Source organism: Condylostylus longicornis, unplaced genomic scaffold, assembly GCF_029603195.1.
Source record: "Condylostylus longicornis isolate FDR11 unplaced genomic scaffold, ASM2960319v2 ptg000135l, whole genome shotgun sequence".
In the NCBI taxonomy this organism is placed as follows: domain Eukaryota; kingdom Metazoa; phylum Arthropoda; class Insecta; order Diptera; family Dolichopodidae; genus Condylostylus; species Condylostylus longicornis.
This window is the reverse complement of record NW_026578103.1, coordinates 14,031,744-14,048,929: the sequence shown is the minus strand read 5'-3', so window position 1 is coordinate 14,048,929 and position 17,186 is coordinate 14,031,744. Positions and strand designations below refer to the sequence as shown.

General features: G+C 26.8%; 4 protein-coding genes across 4 annotated transcripts; 3 read left to right on the top strand and 1 right to left on the bottom strand.

The window, feature by feature from the left end:
* Positions 1 to 627: 627 nt before the first annotated feature.
* LOC129615447 (piggyBac transposable element-derived protein 3-like) lies at positions 628 to 2,249 on the bottom strand. Its single transcript, XM_055530661.1, has 2 exons — positions 1,962 to 2,249; positions 628 to 1,768 (listed from the first exon to the last, which is right to left on the bottom strand). The coding sequence occupies exons 1-2, from the start codon at positions 2,239 to 2,241 to the stop codon at positions 648 to 650; spliced, it is 1,401 nt and encodes a 466-aa protein (XP_055386636.1). The 5' UTR covers positions 2,242 to 2,249; the 3' UTR covers positions 628 to 647.
* A 1,075-nt stretch (positions 2,250 to 3,324) lies between these two features.
* LOC129615389 (general transcription factor IIH subunit 5) lies at positions 3,325 to 3,714 on the top strand. The gene is made up of 2 exons (XM_055530558.1): positions 3,325 to 3,463; positions 3,528 to 3,714. The coding sequence occupies exons 1-2, from the start codon at positions 3,429 to 3,431 to the stop codon at positions 3,712 to 3,714; spliced, it is 222 nt and encodes a 73-aa protein (XP_055386533.1). The 5' UTR covers positions 3,325 to 3,428.
* Positions 3,715 to 3,741: 27 nt separating this feature from the next.
* Positions 3,742 to 4,289, top strand: LOC129615388 (zinc finger HIT domain-containing protein 1). Its single transcript, XM_055530557.1, has one exon. The coding sequence runs from the start codon at positions 3,742 to 3,744 to the stop codon at positions 4,204 to 4,206; it is 465 nt and encodes a 154-aa protein (XP_055386532.1). The 3' UTR covers positions 4,207 to 4,289.
* Positions 4,290 to 5,313: 1,024 nt separating this feature from the next.
* On the top strand, positions 5,314 to 9,843 carry LOC129615017 (probable aconitate hydratase, mitochondrial). The gene is made up of 5 exons (XM_055530058.1): positions 5,314 to 5,485; positions 6,382 to 7,844; positions 7,899 to 8,070; positions 8,131 to 8,634; positions 9,172 to 9,843. Exons 1-5 carry the CDS (start codon positions 5,459 to 5,461, stop codon positions 9,361 to 9,363), a joined length of 2,358 nt encoding a protein of 785 aa, XP_055386033.1. The 5' UTR covers positions 5,314 to 5,458; the 3' UTR covers positions 9,364 to 9,843.
* Positions 9,844 to 17,186: the final 7,343 nt, after the last annotated feature.

Sequence of the window (17,186 nt, the reverse complement as noted above, 5' to 3'; positions counted from 1 at the left end):
AGAATTAATTTAGATATTAAGAATTAAGAGACTTTTTAAAAATAATTTCAAATATACTTGGTAAATTCTATTTAATAATAAAGAATAATATTTAAAAAAATAAAGTTGCATAATTTGTAAATCTAAATAATTGTTTCGATTACTTTAATTGCTCCTTTTTTTACTGAAATAAAGTATATTATATTGAAAAGTAGTTTATTTATAAAAACAAAAAAATAAAAAATACTGTAAATTTAAAATTTAAATAAAGATATCAAAAAATACAAAATGAAAAATCAATTACATCTATTTATTTAAATTTGAAAACGTATTGAAACGGGCATCTACACAATCTACCTATTATAACAAAATTAAGCTGAAACGTTGGTATAATAGAACTTTTTCATTTTTCGACTTAGAAAAAACGTACATACTGTACGAGAAGGTTGATTTTTTTATTTCAAAAATAATTTATTGTTTTAAATATAAGTTTATTTATGTTTGTTTTCGAAATGAAAATAACTTCGATAGGTGCCTAGTAAAAACATTAAAAGAAGAACAAAATCAAATTTCAGTAATGAATACAACTTTATTTTAAACTTAAAATATAAAAAAAAAGCAAATTTCAAAAATGCATACTTCTTAAGATAGGTTTTAGAACTCGGTCTCTATTCTGGAATACTTGGCTTTCTTTTTCTTTTTGTATTTTTACTTTGTGCTTCAAGTAAAATCTTTTTTATGACAGCTAGTCTGAAGTTATATTGTACCTTGATCGAGTTATTATTACGAAGCAAATTTAATTTCCATGCGTTTACCATACACAAATCAATCAAATAAGTAAAAATTACCCACCACCACTTTTTGCCTCTCATTGTAATTCTATGAGCATTAACATTCTGATTGACGTTATCTACTCCAGAAATACGCGAATTATCTATTATGTAAATATGTGATTGTTCAACATTAGTTTTTGTTTCTGCATTTTTAGATTTTCCCTTTATATAACTTTCAGAAACCGTATCAGTCGCTTTTTTCTTCATATCGCCCAGAATACCCATAAGAGAATGAGTTGTGAAAAAGTCATCTAGAAAATCGACATGGTCTTTTGGGTCCTCAATTTCGATCAAAGAGTTAATTTCTACTTTCACAGGTAGAGGAATTGATCTTGGATAAACTTCATCTCTTCCAGAATAAATATCGAAGTCGTAACAGAAGCCGGTTGAGCTTGCCATCATCCAATTTTTATACCCTAATTGCACTGGTTTGTATTTTATAAATTCTTTTCTATGATATTCTACCTGTAGATCTTTTCCAATAAGAGGTTTTACATGATATTCTATCATTGATTCATCAATTGATATACTTTTATGGAAAACCCCAAATTGTTGAAAATTCTTTTTTATAATATTAATGAGCGGTCTTATTTTGAACATTCGATCACTTGATTGGTGCGCCTCTCTATTATCGGCAAAATGAATATATTTTTTTATTGTTAAAAAGCGATCCCTATCCATTGCCTGATTTACCAAGTCAACTCTCATACTCTCTTCTAAGGACCAGTAATATTTCTCCCCAGGTAATTTAAGATACCCAGAGAACAGTAGGATTGCTATAAAAACTTCCAATTCCTCTTTATCAATATTAAAGTTTGAGTCATTATTTGTCACTCGTGCATAAACCAAGCTTTGTTCACAAATATGTTCTAAAATTTCATCACTTAGCATCATTTTAAAAATCATAAATGCTGAATCTGCTTCCGAAATCTTTCTTAAAACGTTGTTTAAATTTTCTATAAAAAAAAAGAGCTTCTTTATTAAAATTTTCCTAAAAGGCTCTTTCTTTAATAATTTGAACTTCTTTTCTTATTCAATTGAAAAAATTCAAGAAGGTTTCAGCAATGTAAAACAAAAAAAGATACCATTTACTACTGCAAGGAAATCAAAAATGTGGAAATAAATAAAAAATAAATTATTATCACCTACCTGTGAACAAATAAACATTGCACAGCTGTTCTTTTTCAAAAGTGTTTTGACTTGCACTGGGATCATTTGTAGATGCTTTATCTTCACGTATTTCGTCATCTTCATCACTCTTTTTTCTTATCTCTAAATCAATCGTGCCTGGAATATCTTTCGGTATATTACATATAAACAAATCTTCCTCATTCTCATCCATTTCTTCGCAGTCTGTCAATTCGTTCAACTCAGGCGGAACAATAATGAGAAAGGCTTCTTCTATATCATCGGGTTCATCCAAAAGCATTTCAACTGCCACTTGCATGCTATCGAAGTTGTCTATTCGGCAAATCTTGTTTCTTTTTTTAACAATTTGTTTTCTCGGCATTCTTTAAAATATATATTTTTATAAATGGTCTGATTCTATTCTATCTATAGCAATTTTTAAAAATCGACATTTGTACCTCAATATTATTATACTTACTTCTTTAAAAAATTTATTTTAATAAATGAATAAATAGAGAACTTATTCAAAAATAAATTGTTTTTTTTCGATTTCACTTTTTGCAAACTTGCGAAAAGATGTTTTCAATTCAACTGAAACTTTTAAAACAAAGTTGCCAGTGCTACCGTTATTTATAAAATGCTTCCGTCTGAAAATTGAACGAACACGATTTGGGACATGCGGACGTCAAAAATAAAGTGCTTAAATATATATGGAATCAAGAACTATAAAATTAATTAGAAATTTGTTATAACTATAAAATTAATTTCATTGTTTTTGATGTTTTATGTAAACGTCAATGATATTTTATAGACTGAAATGTATTATGCGGCGAGTTAAAATTTCGCTAAGCACTGCAAGTGATATATAAGTTTTAATTACTGAATTCATTTTAGTCTTACTTAGCTCTTAAAAATGTACATGACCTCGCTTGTATGTATCCATAACAAAACTTACAGCATGTTTGATAATTTTCTTATCATTTCAATTGCTTTATGTTTTTCAAACATCGGAAATTCCTCTTTAAAATTTTTTTTCATATTATATTATGCGAATATTTTTATTAAATACTATAAATGATGAAAAAAGAAAACAAATTTGTATATTATAGCCAACGTTATTTAATTTACTAAACATACGATATTTAATATAACATCCAATACATTCATTTTTTATTGAAAAGAACAAAAAAATAAAGAAGATAAAGAAGTGCATAATTTGTAAATGTCAAAAGGCGCATATATAGATTAACTAAGATCTTAGGGAAAATTAAAAGTAGGAAATCTACTATACATGTAACAAAATGTCTATCTTGTTATTTACATTGAGATTTTCGAGAATCGTTTGTTTTGACATTAAAACATAATTCAAACTCTGAAACTGACATTTCAAATTCGTAAATCATAATATTTGGTATTCACTAAATCAGTTTTCATTTATTTTATTTACATAATTTAAATAATGCAAGTGGAATATTATTTAGAAAAATTATGGTAAATGTAATGAAAGGAGTCATAGTTGAATGGTACTAAATCTTATAAACTGTGAGTTAATTCGTATTTAACTATTAAGTTTATTATACATCCTAGCGATCCTGCTATGAAACAATTCTTAATTCACCTGGACGAAACTCTTGCTTTAGGAAGAAAATTTATTATTCAAGACTTAGACGAATCACATCTTTTTATTTCGACAGATATTGTTGAAACACTTCAAGGAAAAATTGATGATTTAATGGATAAAATTAGCTTTCCGCTTCACGAAAAGGAATTGTAAGATAAATTTATAAGTAATAAAAATAAAATGTCGGCTAGAGAATCACATCGTATAAAGGAGGCAGAAAAAAAGCGCGTCTTGGATGAATTCGCTCGACAACGAAGGGCCCGTAAGGCTCTAGAAGCCCTAGAACAAGATAATTTTCATGAAGATCCACATGCCGATCTGGTAATGTCCAAAAAGCTGCCTAAATTTTATGATAACTTGGAAAATAATCGTTCAAAAAAGACAAAAAGGAAGGGAGCTGATTACTATAAAGCAAAATATAGGAAAAATTTTATCCAACTTTTAGAAGAAGAAAAAATTTACAGACCAGAAGCTCCCAATTATTTTAGCGCCCAAGCTTCACCATCAAATTTACCTCCCCGGCATTTTTGCGCAGTTTGTGGAGATTTTTCAAATTATACTTGCACAGCTTGTGGTACAAGATATTGCTCGATTCGATGTCTAGGAACACATCAAGACACACGGTGTCTAAAATGGACTGCTTAGATTTTTCATAGTTACATATATAAAAAAGAAAATATGCGTGCTCATAAAATAAAATCCGTTTTGCCTACAACTTTTTGGTTAAATATGCGCTTTTATTTCAGTTAAATTTTATTAGTTTATTTTAGAATATACAAAAACTCATTCACAATATAAAACAAGAGATTTGTTTTTTTATTTCTTTTCATACCGTGGCTACAAAAAAAATCGTTTTGTGTTAATTTTACAAATTTGTTTTAATACCAAAAATCTCTGGGAAGACTTAATACTGCTACGGAATTAATATAATATTATAGAAATATGAAGCGTTAATTGCTGAAAAGTTAATGATTTTAAATATTGTAAATTTCGTTTATAAAACTTATCTGCGGTTATAGCCCTGGAATTAAAAAATTCATTATAAAGAAATAAATTGCCGAATAAACAATGAGTTTCAAAGAGAAGCTAGATGCTTATATTAAGAAATAGTGTAAAAGTGGTATTGAATAAATTAAGTAATTGTGACTTTAATGTCTGAAATCAAAATAATTAGTATAACTGACTGTAAAATAATTTTTTAAATACGTTTGGTTTAAGCCGAGTAATTTTTTAATTTACTTATTATTATCAAATTAATATTATGTACCAATATTAATTTTTTCTTCCCCTTTCTCAATCCCTTCGCTTTTCATCAGTAGATGATAATATTTTTGGTTGTAGTTACGATGGTCATGTTTGTTAGCAAGTGATGTTTATTTTGCTATATTAAAATGCTTGTACTAAACCAGAGTTTGCTATAATATTGTGTACTGAATTTAAAGATTTAAAGTACATATTCATACAATAACCATATTATTCTTTTGATATATAAGTATTGTAGTAAGTTAATCATTTAAAATTTGAATATACTTAATATGCAGTCAAGTTGTAAACATTGTTTGCAGCTTTCTTTTTTTCTGTATTCCGAATTTCGTTTATCTTGACTACAAGCTTTGTTCAACCTATACTACATCAAATATTCTGTGTCAATAATGATTTATTCTACTCCGAAATTAAATAAAATTAAACGACAACTCAATTTAATTCTAAATGTCATAGTTCACCAAAAGCTGTCATTGACAGAGGAGTTACGTTGAGATAACGTAGATCATTAAATCTTCCATTCCGAGAAGGTTTGAAGATTTGGTTTTTTTTGGGAAGTTAAAAAAAAAATTTAAAATAAAGAAAATAATTATTATTAATAGCTTCAATAACAACAAAAATTTAAGTTTTAATAATGGCATCAGTTCGATTATTACGATATGTAAGTTTATTGAATATTTTTGCTCAATCCGGAAAATTAGTTAGACATACAGTTTAAACCAAAAAGAAAATAGCGAAAATTAAGAAAATAATATTTAACTTAATTATTGTGCTTATGTTTTTATAAAATATGAATCTAACGTGTTATTTTTACTATTTTTTAGATATTTTTTTTAAAAAGTTAACCTCAAAGCCAACCACTATTCAAGTGTTATCTAATCGTTCTCGAAAAAAAAATTCTGAAAACTGAATGAACTTGTTAAGAAATTTTAAAGCGGTGTAACAGTTAATCTTTGGTAAAATAATTATGGAAATTGTTTTTAAAAAGAAAATATAAATTATGGACATAAATTTTTCCAAAAATTGCAGTAAAAGTAGAGCAAAATCGTATATTGATTATTACGCAATCATTTCAAAATATACCTACACTAAGAACGTATACAATTCTATATCTACCTTATCAACAGATGAATATCTTATTTTGTTGCAAAAAAATTTCAAGTTTATAAATAAAATTTATACTAGATATTTACATAACATGATAACGTACACAATGAATAAATCCAAAAAAAATTTCTCATTGTCTAAATCTTCGATGATTGTTCTAAGTGTTACAAAATTTAAAACGTAGTTTTTAATTCTTTTTTACTCTAAATAGCTTAATATTGTATTGTACATAAACTCAATCTCAAAGTAATGCTTAGTAAAAATTATTTAATTTGAAAATTTTTTAACTTTCAATTGAGCTTTCTGATTGATATGTTAGATAGTATAAGGTCTTTATTATGCGATTGTGTCAAGAAGATTTTTAATTGATAAGAAATAAATGCAGGAAATCTTAATAAGAATTACAAAAAAAAAAATTACACAACATCATAAAATATATTTTTTTCTTAGGTCAATAAGCCCACAACCAAATATGTTTTGGACATGCAACAACGTAATTTCCATGCTTCCATGGCTGTCGCTAGCAAAGTTGCAATGTCAAAATTCGACAAAGATGCTATGTTACCATATGATAAGTTAACTCAGGTCTTAGAAGTTGTCCGCAAGCGTTTAAATCGCCCACTTACCTTATCAGAGAAAATCTTGTATTCACATTTGGATGAACCTGATAAGCAAGACATCACTCGTGGTACTTCATATTTACGTTTAAGACCTGATCGTGTAGCTATGCAAGATGCAACTGCTCAGATGGCTCTCTTGCAATTTATTTCATCTGGACTTCCTCGAGTTGCTGTTCCATCAACTGTTCACTGTGATCACTTAATTGAAGCTCAAGTTGGCGGAGAAAAAGATTTAGCTCGTGCTAAAGATATTAATTCTGAAGTATACGAATTCTTAGCATCAGCATGCGCTAAATATGGTTTAGGATTCTGGAAACCTGGAAGTGGTATCATCCATCAAATTATTTTGGAAAATTATGCTTTCCCAGGCTTATTGATGATTGGTACTGATTCACACACCCCAAATGGTGGTGGTCTAGGTTGTTTATGTATCGGTGTTGGTGGTGCTGATGCCGTTGATGTAATGGCAAATATACCATGGGAATTAAAATGCCCAAAAGTCATCGGTGTACATTTGACTGGTAAAATCAGTGGTTGGACTTCACCGAAAGATGTCATTTTGAAAGTAGCAGACATCTTAACAGTTAAAGGTGGTACTGGAGCTATTATAGAATATCATGGCAAGGGTGTCGATTCAATCTCTTGCACCGGTATGGCTACTATTTGTAATATGGGTGCTGAAATTGGTGCTACGACATCGACTTTCCCTTACAATTCAAGAATGGAATCATTTTTGAAGTCAACTAAACGTGGTGACATAGCCGCTGAAGCTATGAAGTTCAAAGAAAAATTATTTACAGCCGATAAAGGTTGCGAATACGATCAATTAATTGAAATCAACTTAGATACATTGGAGCCTCACGTAAACGGTCCATTTACACCAGATTTAGCTCATCCTATTAGCAAATTAGGTGAAAATGCTAAGAAAAATGGTTATCCAATGGATATAAGAGTCGGTCTAATTGGTTCATGTACAAATTCATCTTATGAAGATATGGGCCGCAGCGCTAATATTGCCAAAGAAGCTTTAAGCCATGGACTTAAAGCAAAAATTCCATTTAATGTTACTCCTGGTTCTGAACAAGTTCGTGCAACAATTACTCGTGATGGTTATGCCGATATTTTGACCAAATTCGGAGGTACTGTACTCGCAAATGCCTGTGGTCCATGCATTGGTCAATGGGACAGAAAGGACGTTAAAAAAGGTGAAAAGAATACCATTGTCACATCTTACAACAGAAATTTCACTGGACGTAACGATGCAAATCCCGCAACCCATTGTTTCGTAACTAGGTAGGTAAACCTAATGATTTATAATACAAATACTAATAGATGTCCTAATTTAAGCCCCGAATTGACAACAGCCTTATCCATTGTCGGTCGTCTTGACTTCAATCCATTGACTGATGAATTGACAGGATCTGATGGCAAAAAATTCAAATTAACACCACCCTTTGGTGATGAACTACCATCTAAAGGATTTGATCCTGGAATGGACACCTATGAAGCTCCACCATCTGTAAAATTCAATTTCTTCATTTTTAAAATAAATTTAATGCGTTTTTATAAAATATTTTAGGATGGTAGCAAACTGAAAGTAAATGTTGACCCTAAAAGTCAACGTTTACAACTTCTTGAACCATTTGATGTTTGGGATGGTAAAGATTTAACTGATATGACCATTCTCATTAAGGTAAAAGGAAAATGCACTACTGATCACATTTCTGCAGCTGGACCATGGTTGAAATATCGTGGACATTTAGATAATATTTCAAATAATATGTTTATAACAGCAACGAATGCTGAAAATGGTGAACTAAACAAAATTAAAAATCAAGACACAGGTTCCTGGGGGGCTGTACCGGAAGTAGCACGTCATTATAAGGCAAAAGGAATTAAATGGGTAGCTGTTGGTGATGAAAATTACGGTGAAGGCTCATCCCGTGAGCATGCCGCTTTGGAACCACGTCATTTAGGAGGCCGCGCTATTATTACCAAATCGTTTGCTCGTATTCATGAAACTAACCTCAAAAAACAAGGCTTGTTACCTTTAACTTTTGCTAATCCTGCAGATTATGATAAGGTTCGTTATATTCAAGAAATATTTTTTAATTAAAAAAATTACTTTAGTCGTAAGTAAAAACGGGATGCAAAAAGAAATCTAAAACCCATTTATTTAAACGATAGAAAAAGTGTTTAGAAAAATATTCCGAATCTTAATCTTAAATGGATTCTTCAGCATATAAAAAAAAATAGCAAAAGATTCCGGTTCTCAAACTATATAGGAATCTTCAACGACAAAACTTAAAATTTACTTGCAGTTAATAAATGAATTTTTTTTTTAAATTATATCTCTTTTAAAAAGCAACTTAAAATAAATCAAAATTAATTAACTCATACTTGCCTATTCCAAAGTCTAATAAATTTAACTGAACCACTTGAAAAGTCTTTATAAATTCATTTTATAATTACATATTTTCTTATTTTCATTTGCATTATTTTAAAAAATTGAATGGAGTATTTTGCAATATTGAAATAAATTGAATTTATAATATGTATAATCTATATTATAATTATATTGAATTATATTGCTAACTATAATCTTTTATTTTTGTTTTAGATTCAACCAACTGATAAAATTTCATTGTTAAACTTAAAGGCTTTGGCACCAGGAAAACCAGTAGACTGTGAATTGAAACACGCTGATGGTTCAAAAGAAACAATTAAGTTAAATCACACATTAAACGACTTACAAATTGGTTGGTTTAAAGCTGGCAGTGCACTTAATAGAATGAAGCAATTAGCAAAATAAATTAAAAATTCTAATTTTAAAAAAAATATCTTTTGTCGAAAAAACATCAATTATTTTCCTTTGAATTGTAGATATAAATGTTTTAATACCAAATTAGACAATATTTGCGTGTAAAATATAAAATTTATCGAGAAGTTTTGTATAAAACTTTATCAAACACGAAAAATTATTTTTATTCACTTAACTAAAATAAATATTGGGGATATTAATACAAATGTATCAAAATTGATTACATGAAAAATTTTTATAGAATTTGGATATTGGAATGTGATTTTTCAATAGAATGAATTGAATTTTAAATTTATTCGATGAAAGCAACGATCCCTCCTAAGTTTATTTTAGTTTTTTTTTTTATTTTAGGCAATAACATTATAAGCAAAAAGAAATGTAAAAAACGATACCATATTATAATTTGTTATGAATTTATGATAATACTTTGTTCGTATTAAAATAAAATAATTAAAAACAGAAATTTATATATTTAAATTAATTTCCTTATTTTCATCATATATATATACATATAGAGATATCAATTAACCGACAAAAATGAGTCTTGCAATTCAATTCAACGATATTTTCAAATGTAACATGATCGACATCTTTATTGCAAAAAAATAAGCAAGTTGGAAAATTATAGCGTTCTTAAAGTTCTGAAGCATTTTTAAAAAAATTTTTTGAATGCTACAAAGATGTTTTGAGTTTGAAAAAGATTACATAGAAAAAAGTATGCTAGTTAGTTCCTGTAAATCTGTAATGATGCAAAAACGAATTTATAGATTTAAGTTAGAACTTAATGTATATGCCATTTGAATAATCAAAAATTCCTTCTCGCAATATATTTTACAAAGCAAACAAATATTTAATTGAGGAAAAATAAGTAAAATAAGGTTTTCGTGTTTCTATTTGTTTCTCATTTTTACATTTTAAAAAAGTTAATGCATAAGAAATATTGTGTAGGTATTTGTATATGTACATATGTAGATATTTCGTTTCGTTAAATTGCTATTCCTTTTTTAAATTCTTAGATTTTTACTTTTAAATAATTTGAATGTAATTTGAGTAGCTAGAGAAATAATTAAACTGTATTTTAATTATTATGTAAGTATTTTGGATATCACAAAAGAAAAATACATACATGTATGTACATACAGATGTACATTGTTCAACTTAAGAACTCATTTAACTTCATAATTTAATTAAAACTTAAAATATATAAATCCCTTAAAAAGATAGCTTCATCTAAAACTAAAGAAACGATAATATTTATGTAGAATAAAAACTAGAAATATTACCAGGTTAGAAATCGCTACTGTATAGATCTGTGATGGGGAACCTGCGATCTCCGCTGCTTTGTATTTGTATGGCTTTAAATATTCAATTATTTTCAAGTAAAAAACAAATGCAAATATCTCACTTAATATAGTCTAACTTCAATTACATTTATTAAACAATGAATTTGAAGTTATTTTTCCGGTTATTTGTTTAATTATTTACCTTACATTGAATAGATTTTTTGTTTTATTAATTAAATTTTATTAATTTTTGTATGTATTTGTGCATGTATGTACAAAAAAATATTGACTTGAAAATAAAAAAAATTGAGTTTGGAATAAATAAAAACTGAATTTAAAATAAAATGAAAGCTGCGCAACAATAACTGTACAAAACCTAGATTTATAGATATTGAAGCTTATGCGGCCTGCTTGGTTATTGTTATTTTAAATTTGGCTTTAATGGGTAAAAGGGTTCCTCACCTCTGGTATAGATGGTATCCTCTACAATATAACGCCATCAACGAATTTTTGGTGTAATATTGTACTATCTACTGTGGAAGCACCCAGATGGAAAATAAAAATATATTTTTCTATGATGCTTTCAACTTTTATGTTTTTATTTGTTATGCGCTTATTGAGCATTTGTAAATTTTTCTATGTGCGAGATGTTCGATGGCGCCAATCTGGTGCTATAAAAAATTCTCCCACTTGGGATAATATGCATATGTACATTTACGTAATTGTACATGTAGGAACGTATTGCGTATATATGTTTCGGTAATTTATGTACCAAAACCTAGTCCTAATGAAATCTGATACAAAATAAGAAGGAGCAAAACATTGAAACTAGGAAAATTAAGGTTACTATATTTGTATTTGTGCTTTATTTTGACTAAACGTGTTTCAGTATTTTGAGTATTATATTGAGTATTTTGTTTGTTTTCGATTTTGAACGAGCTGTGCAGGAACGAAGACAATATAGAACTCAAATTTAACAAAATATGTAACATTTACCAGCAATTTACAGATTGGAAAAGAAAGAAATTGGCAAAGTATTCTTTATTTATACAGTATTACCTATTTGCATGCAATTTAAAAAATATTTAAATTCATTAAATTTAAGTAGATGCCGATTGTATTTATAATAAGTTTCTATCATCTTTATATTGAGTTCAAATATTTTTTAACCAAAATGTGAATAAGAGTTTATATAATTAAATATTAAAACTCTCACACGACTGTCGCGACATCATTTATGAAATTTTCTGCGTAAAAACTTTAAATATTTATACTACAAGTATACAATAATACTGCATACTTGCATACATATTGGAGATTACAAAGAAAACCAAAATTTTGTATTTCCTTTGATTATAAAATCCTCATGTTATGAATGTCAATTGGAAATAAAGCATTTTGTGTAGCGAAAAACTACTACTATCTACATATAGCTACTATCATGTTAACAATATAAAAACATACAAGTATACTTATGTATATATGTATTCATATTTTCATTTATGAATAAAACTGCGTGTAAAATTGTACCTAAAAATAGTAACAAAAATAAATTTATGTATTTTTAAAAATTTTGTGAATACTTTCCATATACAAATGTACAAAAAAGAATTATTGAAACACGTGATATTAGAATAATAGAAAACTCCCCATTTTTGAACACCCAGATGTGACATAATGGTATTGCAATTCAATGAACGTAAAAAATTTATAACAATTCATATACCATTAATACACCATCTGGTCATTAACAGATGAAAGAAAAAAAAAACTTGGTTTTTCATTGTTTTCATTTTCAATTTTTTTTTTTTTCGTTTTTAATAAATTTTTATGCTTAAGCATATACATAATATACATACATATATTATTATGAAAAATCCATCCTTTTCACCATTTCGTATTTACGTTTTTTCCCCTTTAAAAAAATTTTCACGAACTTAAACAGTAAAATTTTATAAGAGCCCTTTTATTTTTTTATTTTTTTGTTCGGTGTCTATCATAAATACTTCAAGATCTTAGACTCAGACCATATAAAATATTTAATAAGAAAACAATGTGTTTTGATTTTTGATTTACATAAAAATAATGAATTTTAAGAATAAATAATGAAAGAATCGATAGGAAATTCAATTAAGAACAGATGTGCATTGTTATGTCCAATGATGAGTTTTTGAAAATAGAATCTACATATTTATCTTGATATCATACCTAGGAATGTTTGTGTAGTAACTAATTAAGATAATTAAAAAATTTAAATTCAAAAAAATTTGATAGTTCCCATAAAATTGTCAGTACACACGATTCTAATAAAGTAATAGAAATTTGCAAAGCAACAACAAACTGCAAATTCAGTTTATATTAAACGATATATTAAATTAGCATAAAGACTAAGTAAAATTAAAGATATAAAATGAAGTAAAATAAAGTTGTTTAAATAAAGCATATTGTAAAAATTAAATTATCTTTGAGATTTTAACAGAAAAATCTGTAATGTAACAGATGCAGTTTACCTATATTTAAAATTTAAATAATTCCAAGATTTTAAGAGTTTTAGAAGAATCACATAGATTTGTGAAAAGATTTCTCACTTGTTCTGACTAACAATACACTTAAATAATAGCATATTTTAAGAAGTTCTTCTAGCTTTTCTAGAAATTTAATTTACTTTTATAATTTATTTTGTTTTTTTTTATTTTTGTCTTTCAATTCCGGAAAAATCAAATTTTTTTTTTTAACATAGCATGTATAAACTATCTAACGTTAAATTGTTTTTAAAAATTCTTGGCAAATAATCCAAAAATGTTTGAGTTTTAATAAAAAAATTCATTGACTTGTCAATGTTAAATCATAACAACTCGAAAAAGTGGAATTTTTGTTAAAACTATTTGAAATTTCTTTTATTCTTTATACGGTTACGTTGATCTTGAATTCTTTTTTAAAGAAGTCAAAAGTACCTTAGTTGTTTAAGAGCAAAATTTTTATAACGGTTTACTAATTTTATTATAATTAGTTTAAAATTTGATTTACGAGATTTCTGAATATCTATTAATTCTAAATCTAAGTATGTATATGTATTATTTCTACATATTTTCAGAAATTTCTCTTTTAGAGCAATTCATAATTTCACTAACGTGAAATATTGATGATAATTTCGTTGAACATGTAATGAGTGTCTCAGAAACAGAGTGGCGTAAGCCACAAATAAAAAAAATAATTTTTACTGCTGCAATCGGTTATGAATATATTCCAAAATCAATGATATTAGTTTCCAGTTTCGAAATTGGTTTTTCCCTATTTATTTTTCACAAAAGTACTTTCGCTTTTGTAAAAATTTTAATAAATAATACGCCAATTAATTATTTACGCCAATAAATAAATTATTTACTTTGATTATTCTGAAAAGTACTTTTCGATCTCACTTTTAGAATTTTCTTTTATTCGATTATATTAAAATTTTAGCAGTATGCACTTTAAAATAATATTTTAAGTTAATTGTATTCAAAACCGAAAATCATAAAAAATCGAGTTGTCATAATTTAATATAGATATTCCACTCTGAATAAAATACGGTGCCGGTCTATTGACACTATAATGAAAATGAAAGTATGTTCTCTACTTCTTAAATCTTGTAATAAAAATTTAATTAAAAGTCACTAGATAAAATGAAGGCAAGTATTAAAAAGAAAAGATGTGATTTATAGTTGATCTTTAATTTTTCCGTATATGGTAATAAAAGTATGAAAAATTTCATGTGTTCTCCTAAATTTTTATGAGTAAAAGAAGATTTTGCATACAAGCATATGATGTAGATAATTACAGCCCATTTTAGAAGGTCAGACAAGCGCCCTTATGATTCATAAAAATTTTTAATGGTTATTTGATATGGCAAATTCACAAAAAATCTGGCGAATAAAAATAAGTTGTGAAAAGTATGCGAATTTTTCAAAAGCAGAACGAATTTTATTGTGTTCAAAAAATTGGCGAATAAATCCATTTGCAATCCATAATATCAAATGTTAACGAATTCGACAAGATGGCGAATTAATCATACTTAACAGTCCTGTGATCATTTACTTACGTGGATCTGTATGGATAAAATATTTTTTATTTTACATTAAAAATGAATTTGGAAAATCGAAAATTACTGTTCTAGTTACTATTCAAGTTAAAATCTAAATTGTACTTTTTCCAAACTAAACCTTGCAGATAAACAAATATTTGCGAAGCATTAGCCGTATGAATATTGTAAAATAATGCATTTGTCTTTTAAAATAAAAATTATTTTAGACAGCATTCTAAATTTTACAATCAACACGTCATTTATTTAAACGAAATAAAATAAGAAGTAAGTGTTAAAAACTTTAATTTGCTGTATATATAGAGGCACTGAGTTGAAAACTTCAGGTCACTACTATATTCTTTCCACATTAAGCACAAGTGATTACAATTAATAAAATTACAATTGTACGAATTGAATTGCATTGTCTTTGGTATAAAATTGTTTACGTATTTTTCAATATAGCCTATGTTTATAATTATGTGTATGTAGATATTCACGTATGCAATTATACATCACAATAATCGCAACATTTTGTTCTTTTTCCTTTCTTTAAAGTGATAAAATTGTAATTGGTGGGATTTCTTTTGCGACATTGAAATACACAGGAATGCAACAAGATCACAAACTTTTAAAAAATAAAAAAAAATTTCTTTGATGGTTTCATACACTCTCCGGTATTGTATAAAAATAATATGTTTTTTATAAAACGTATACAATGTGATCCAGCAACAAGTAAGGAACCGTATACCACCGGGTAGAGGGTAGAAAATAAGTAAAATTTCTGTTTGGAGCATAGTGTTAAATCGGAGCCGCTTTCGAGCTACAAGAATTTCAAGAAAATTTGGCGTATTTTTACCACATTTTAGTTTTTTTGTTTATAACTTCCATTACAAAAATAAGTAGAAGCTTCAAATAAACAGTTTTTGAAAGAGAAGAGGGATCTTAAATAAAGAATAATCCATTTTCCTCATCTTTATTGTTTTCATTTATTTTTGTCCAAGAAATTTTTCATGAAATTTTTTGAAATCTCCAAAATGCTCTGTACAGAATCCCCTGCTACTTAAGCTACTTGAGCTTTAATTTAAGATATTAAACGTTAAAAAATCTTTTATGATACAGGAAATATAGTAAGAATAAAATGTATAAACTCAAAAAATGATCACTATTTCCGAATCAACTTGTACGTATACATGTATAACAATAAGAATGCAAAAAATCCGATATTTCAGATGAAGTCTGGTTATCTGTGAAAGTGAAAAATTCCATGTTTTTATATATATACATATAATATGTACAACAGAGTAACATTATACATTTTTAAAATATTGAAATTGTTGTTAGAATTTGAAAAAGTTTTGATAAAATTATTTACGAAAAATTTCAGAATGATTTAATTTGTCGTCAATTATGTACATAATTATTTAGTTCCTCATACTCTAAATTAAATTAAAATTTTCACAAAGGTTTAGTTTAAACATCAATCACTGTTCGTTTTGAATTAAACAGCATTCCTTTTCCTTACCATACGTACAAATCATTTACACATTAACCTTTCACCAGATTTCATTCAAACCAAAAGAAAACTATATTATGAGCAGAAAACTCCCCAAAGCAAAATATTCTTAAAAATGGTATACAAATACCTTAAATCCAATTTAAATTCTGAGCGCGTTCCAAAAATAGAGGGTCTTAAAATAAAAGGACTTAAAATAAATAATAGGATTTAAGGCAAGTAAAGCATCTTTTAAGCTTATTATTGGGAAAAAATTTCTGCGTAATGCAATTATAAAGAAATGAAATTAGAGGCAAAATTTAAAACGAATAGATGTAAACTGTAAACCAAAGGAACTTAACTCAAGATTAATCAAGAGTATTTATATACTAACAAAATCTACTTTATAAATTAAAAAGTTATGCTGTACTATATTTGTGTTGTTAAACATAATATATTTTTTTATTTTACATATAATAAGAAAATTTATAACTAAAATAGTATAGGTTTTTCTACTTTTTCAAACTTTTTAATCCTGAATCCCATATAGCAATTATAAACATTAGCCGATAACCAAGAAATTATTAATGAAAGAAGTTAGAAGTTCGAATCTATGAACAGAACTGCATTTGGACCATTTACACTTTTAAGAATATATTTTTGATAAAATTGATTTGTAAATTTCATATTCAATTCTTTTTGATGCTCTCTAGAGCAAAACTATAAACCAATTGATATTTTTCTCAGCAACATTATGAATCATCGCGAAATGCCATATTAAAATTACATTTTAAGATACATATAAAATTTATATTCATACAAGGATAATAAAATCTTAAATATATACATGTATATTTCAATACATTCATATAGACTAACATATAAAAATGTAAATTATTTTTTCAAAAAACATAAAAATAAAAATCTTTTCTTAAATAAATTTTAAAATTTGTAAATTAATTAAATATTATAAACTTTT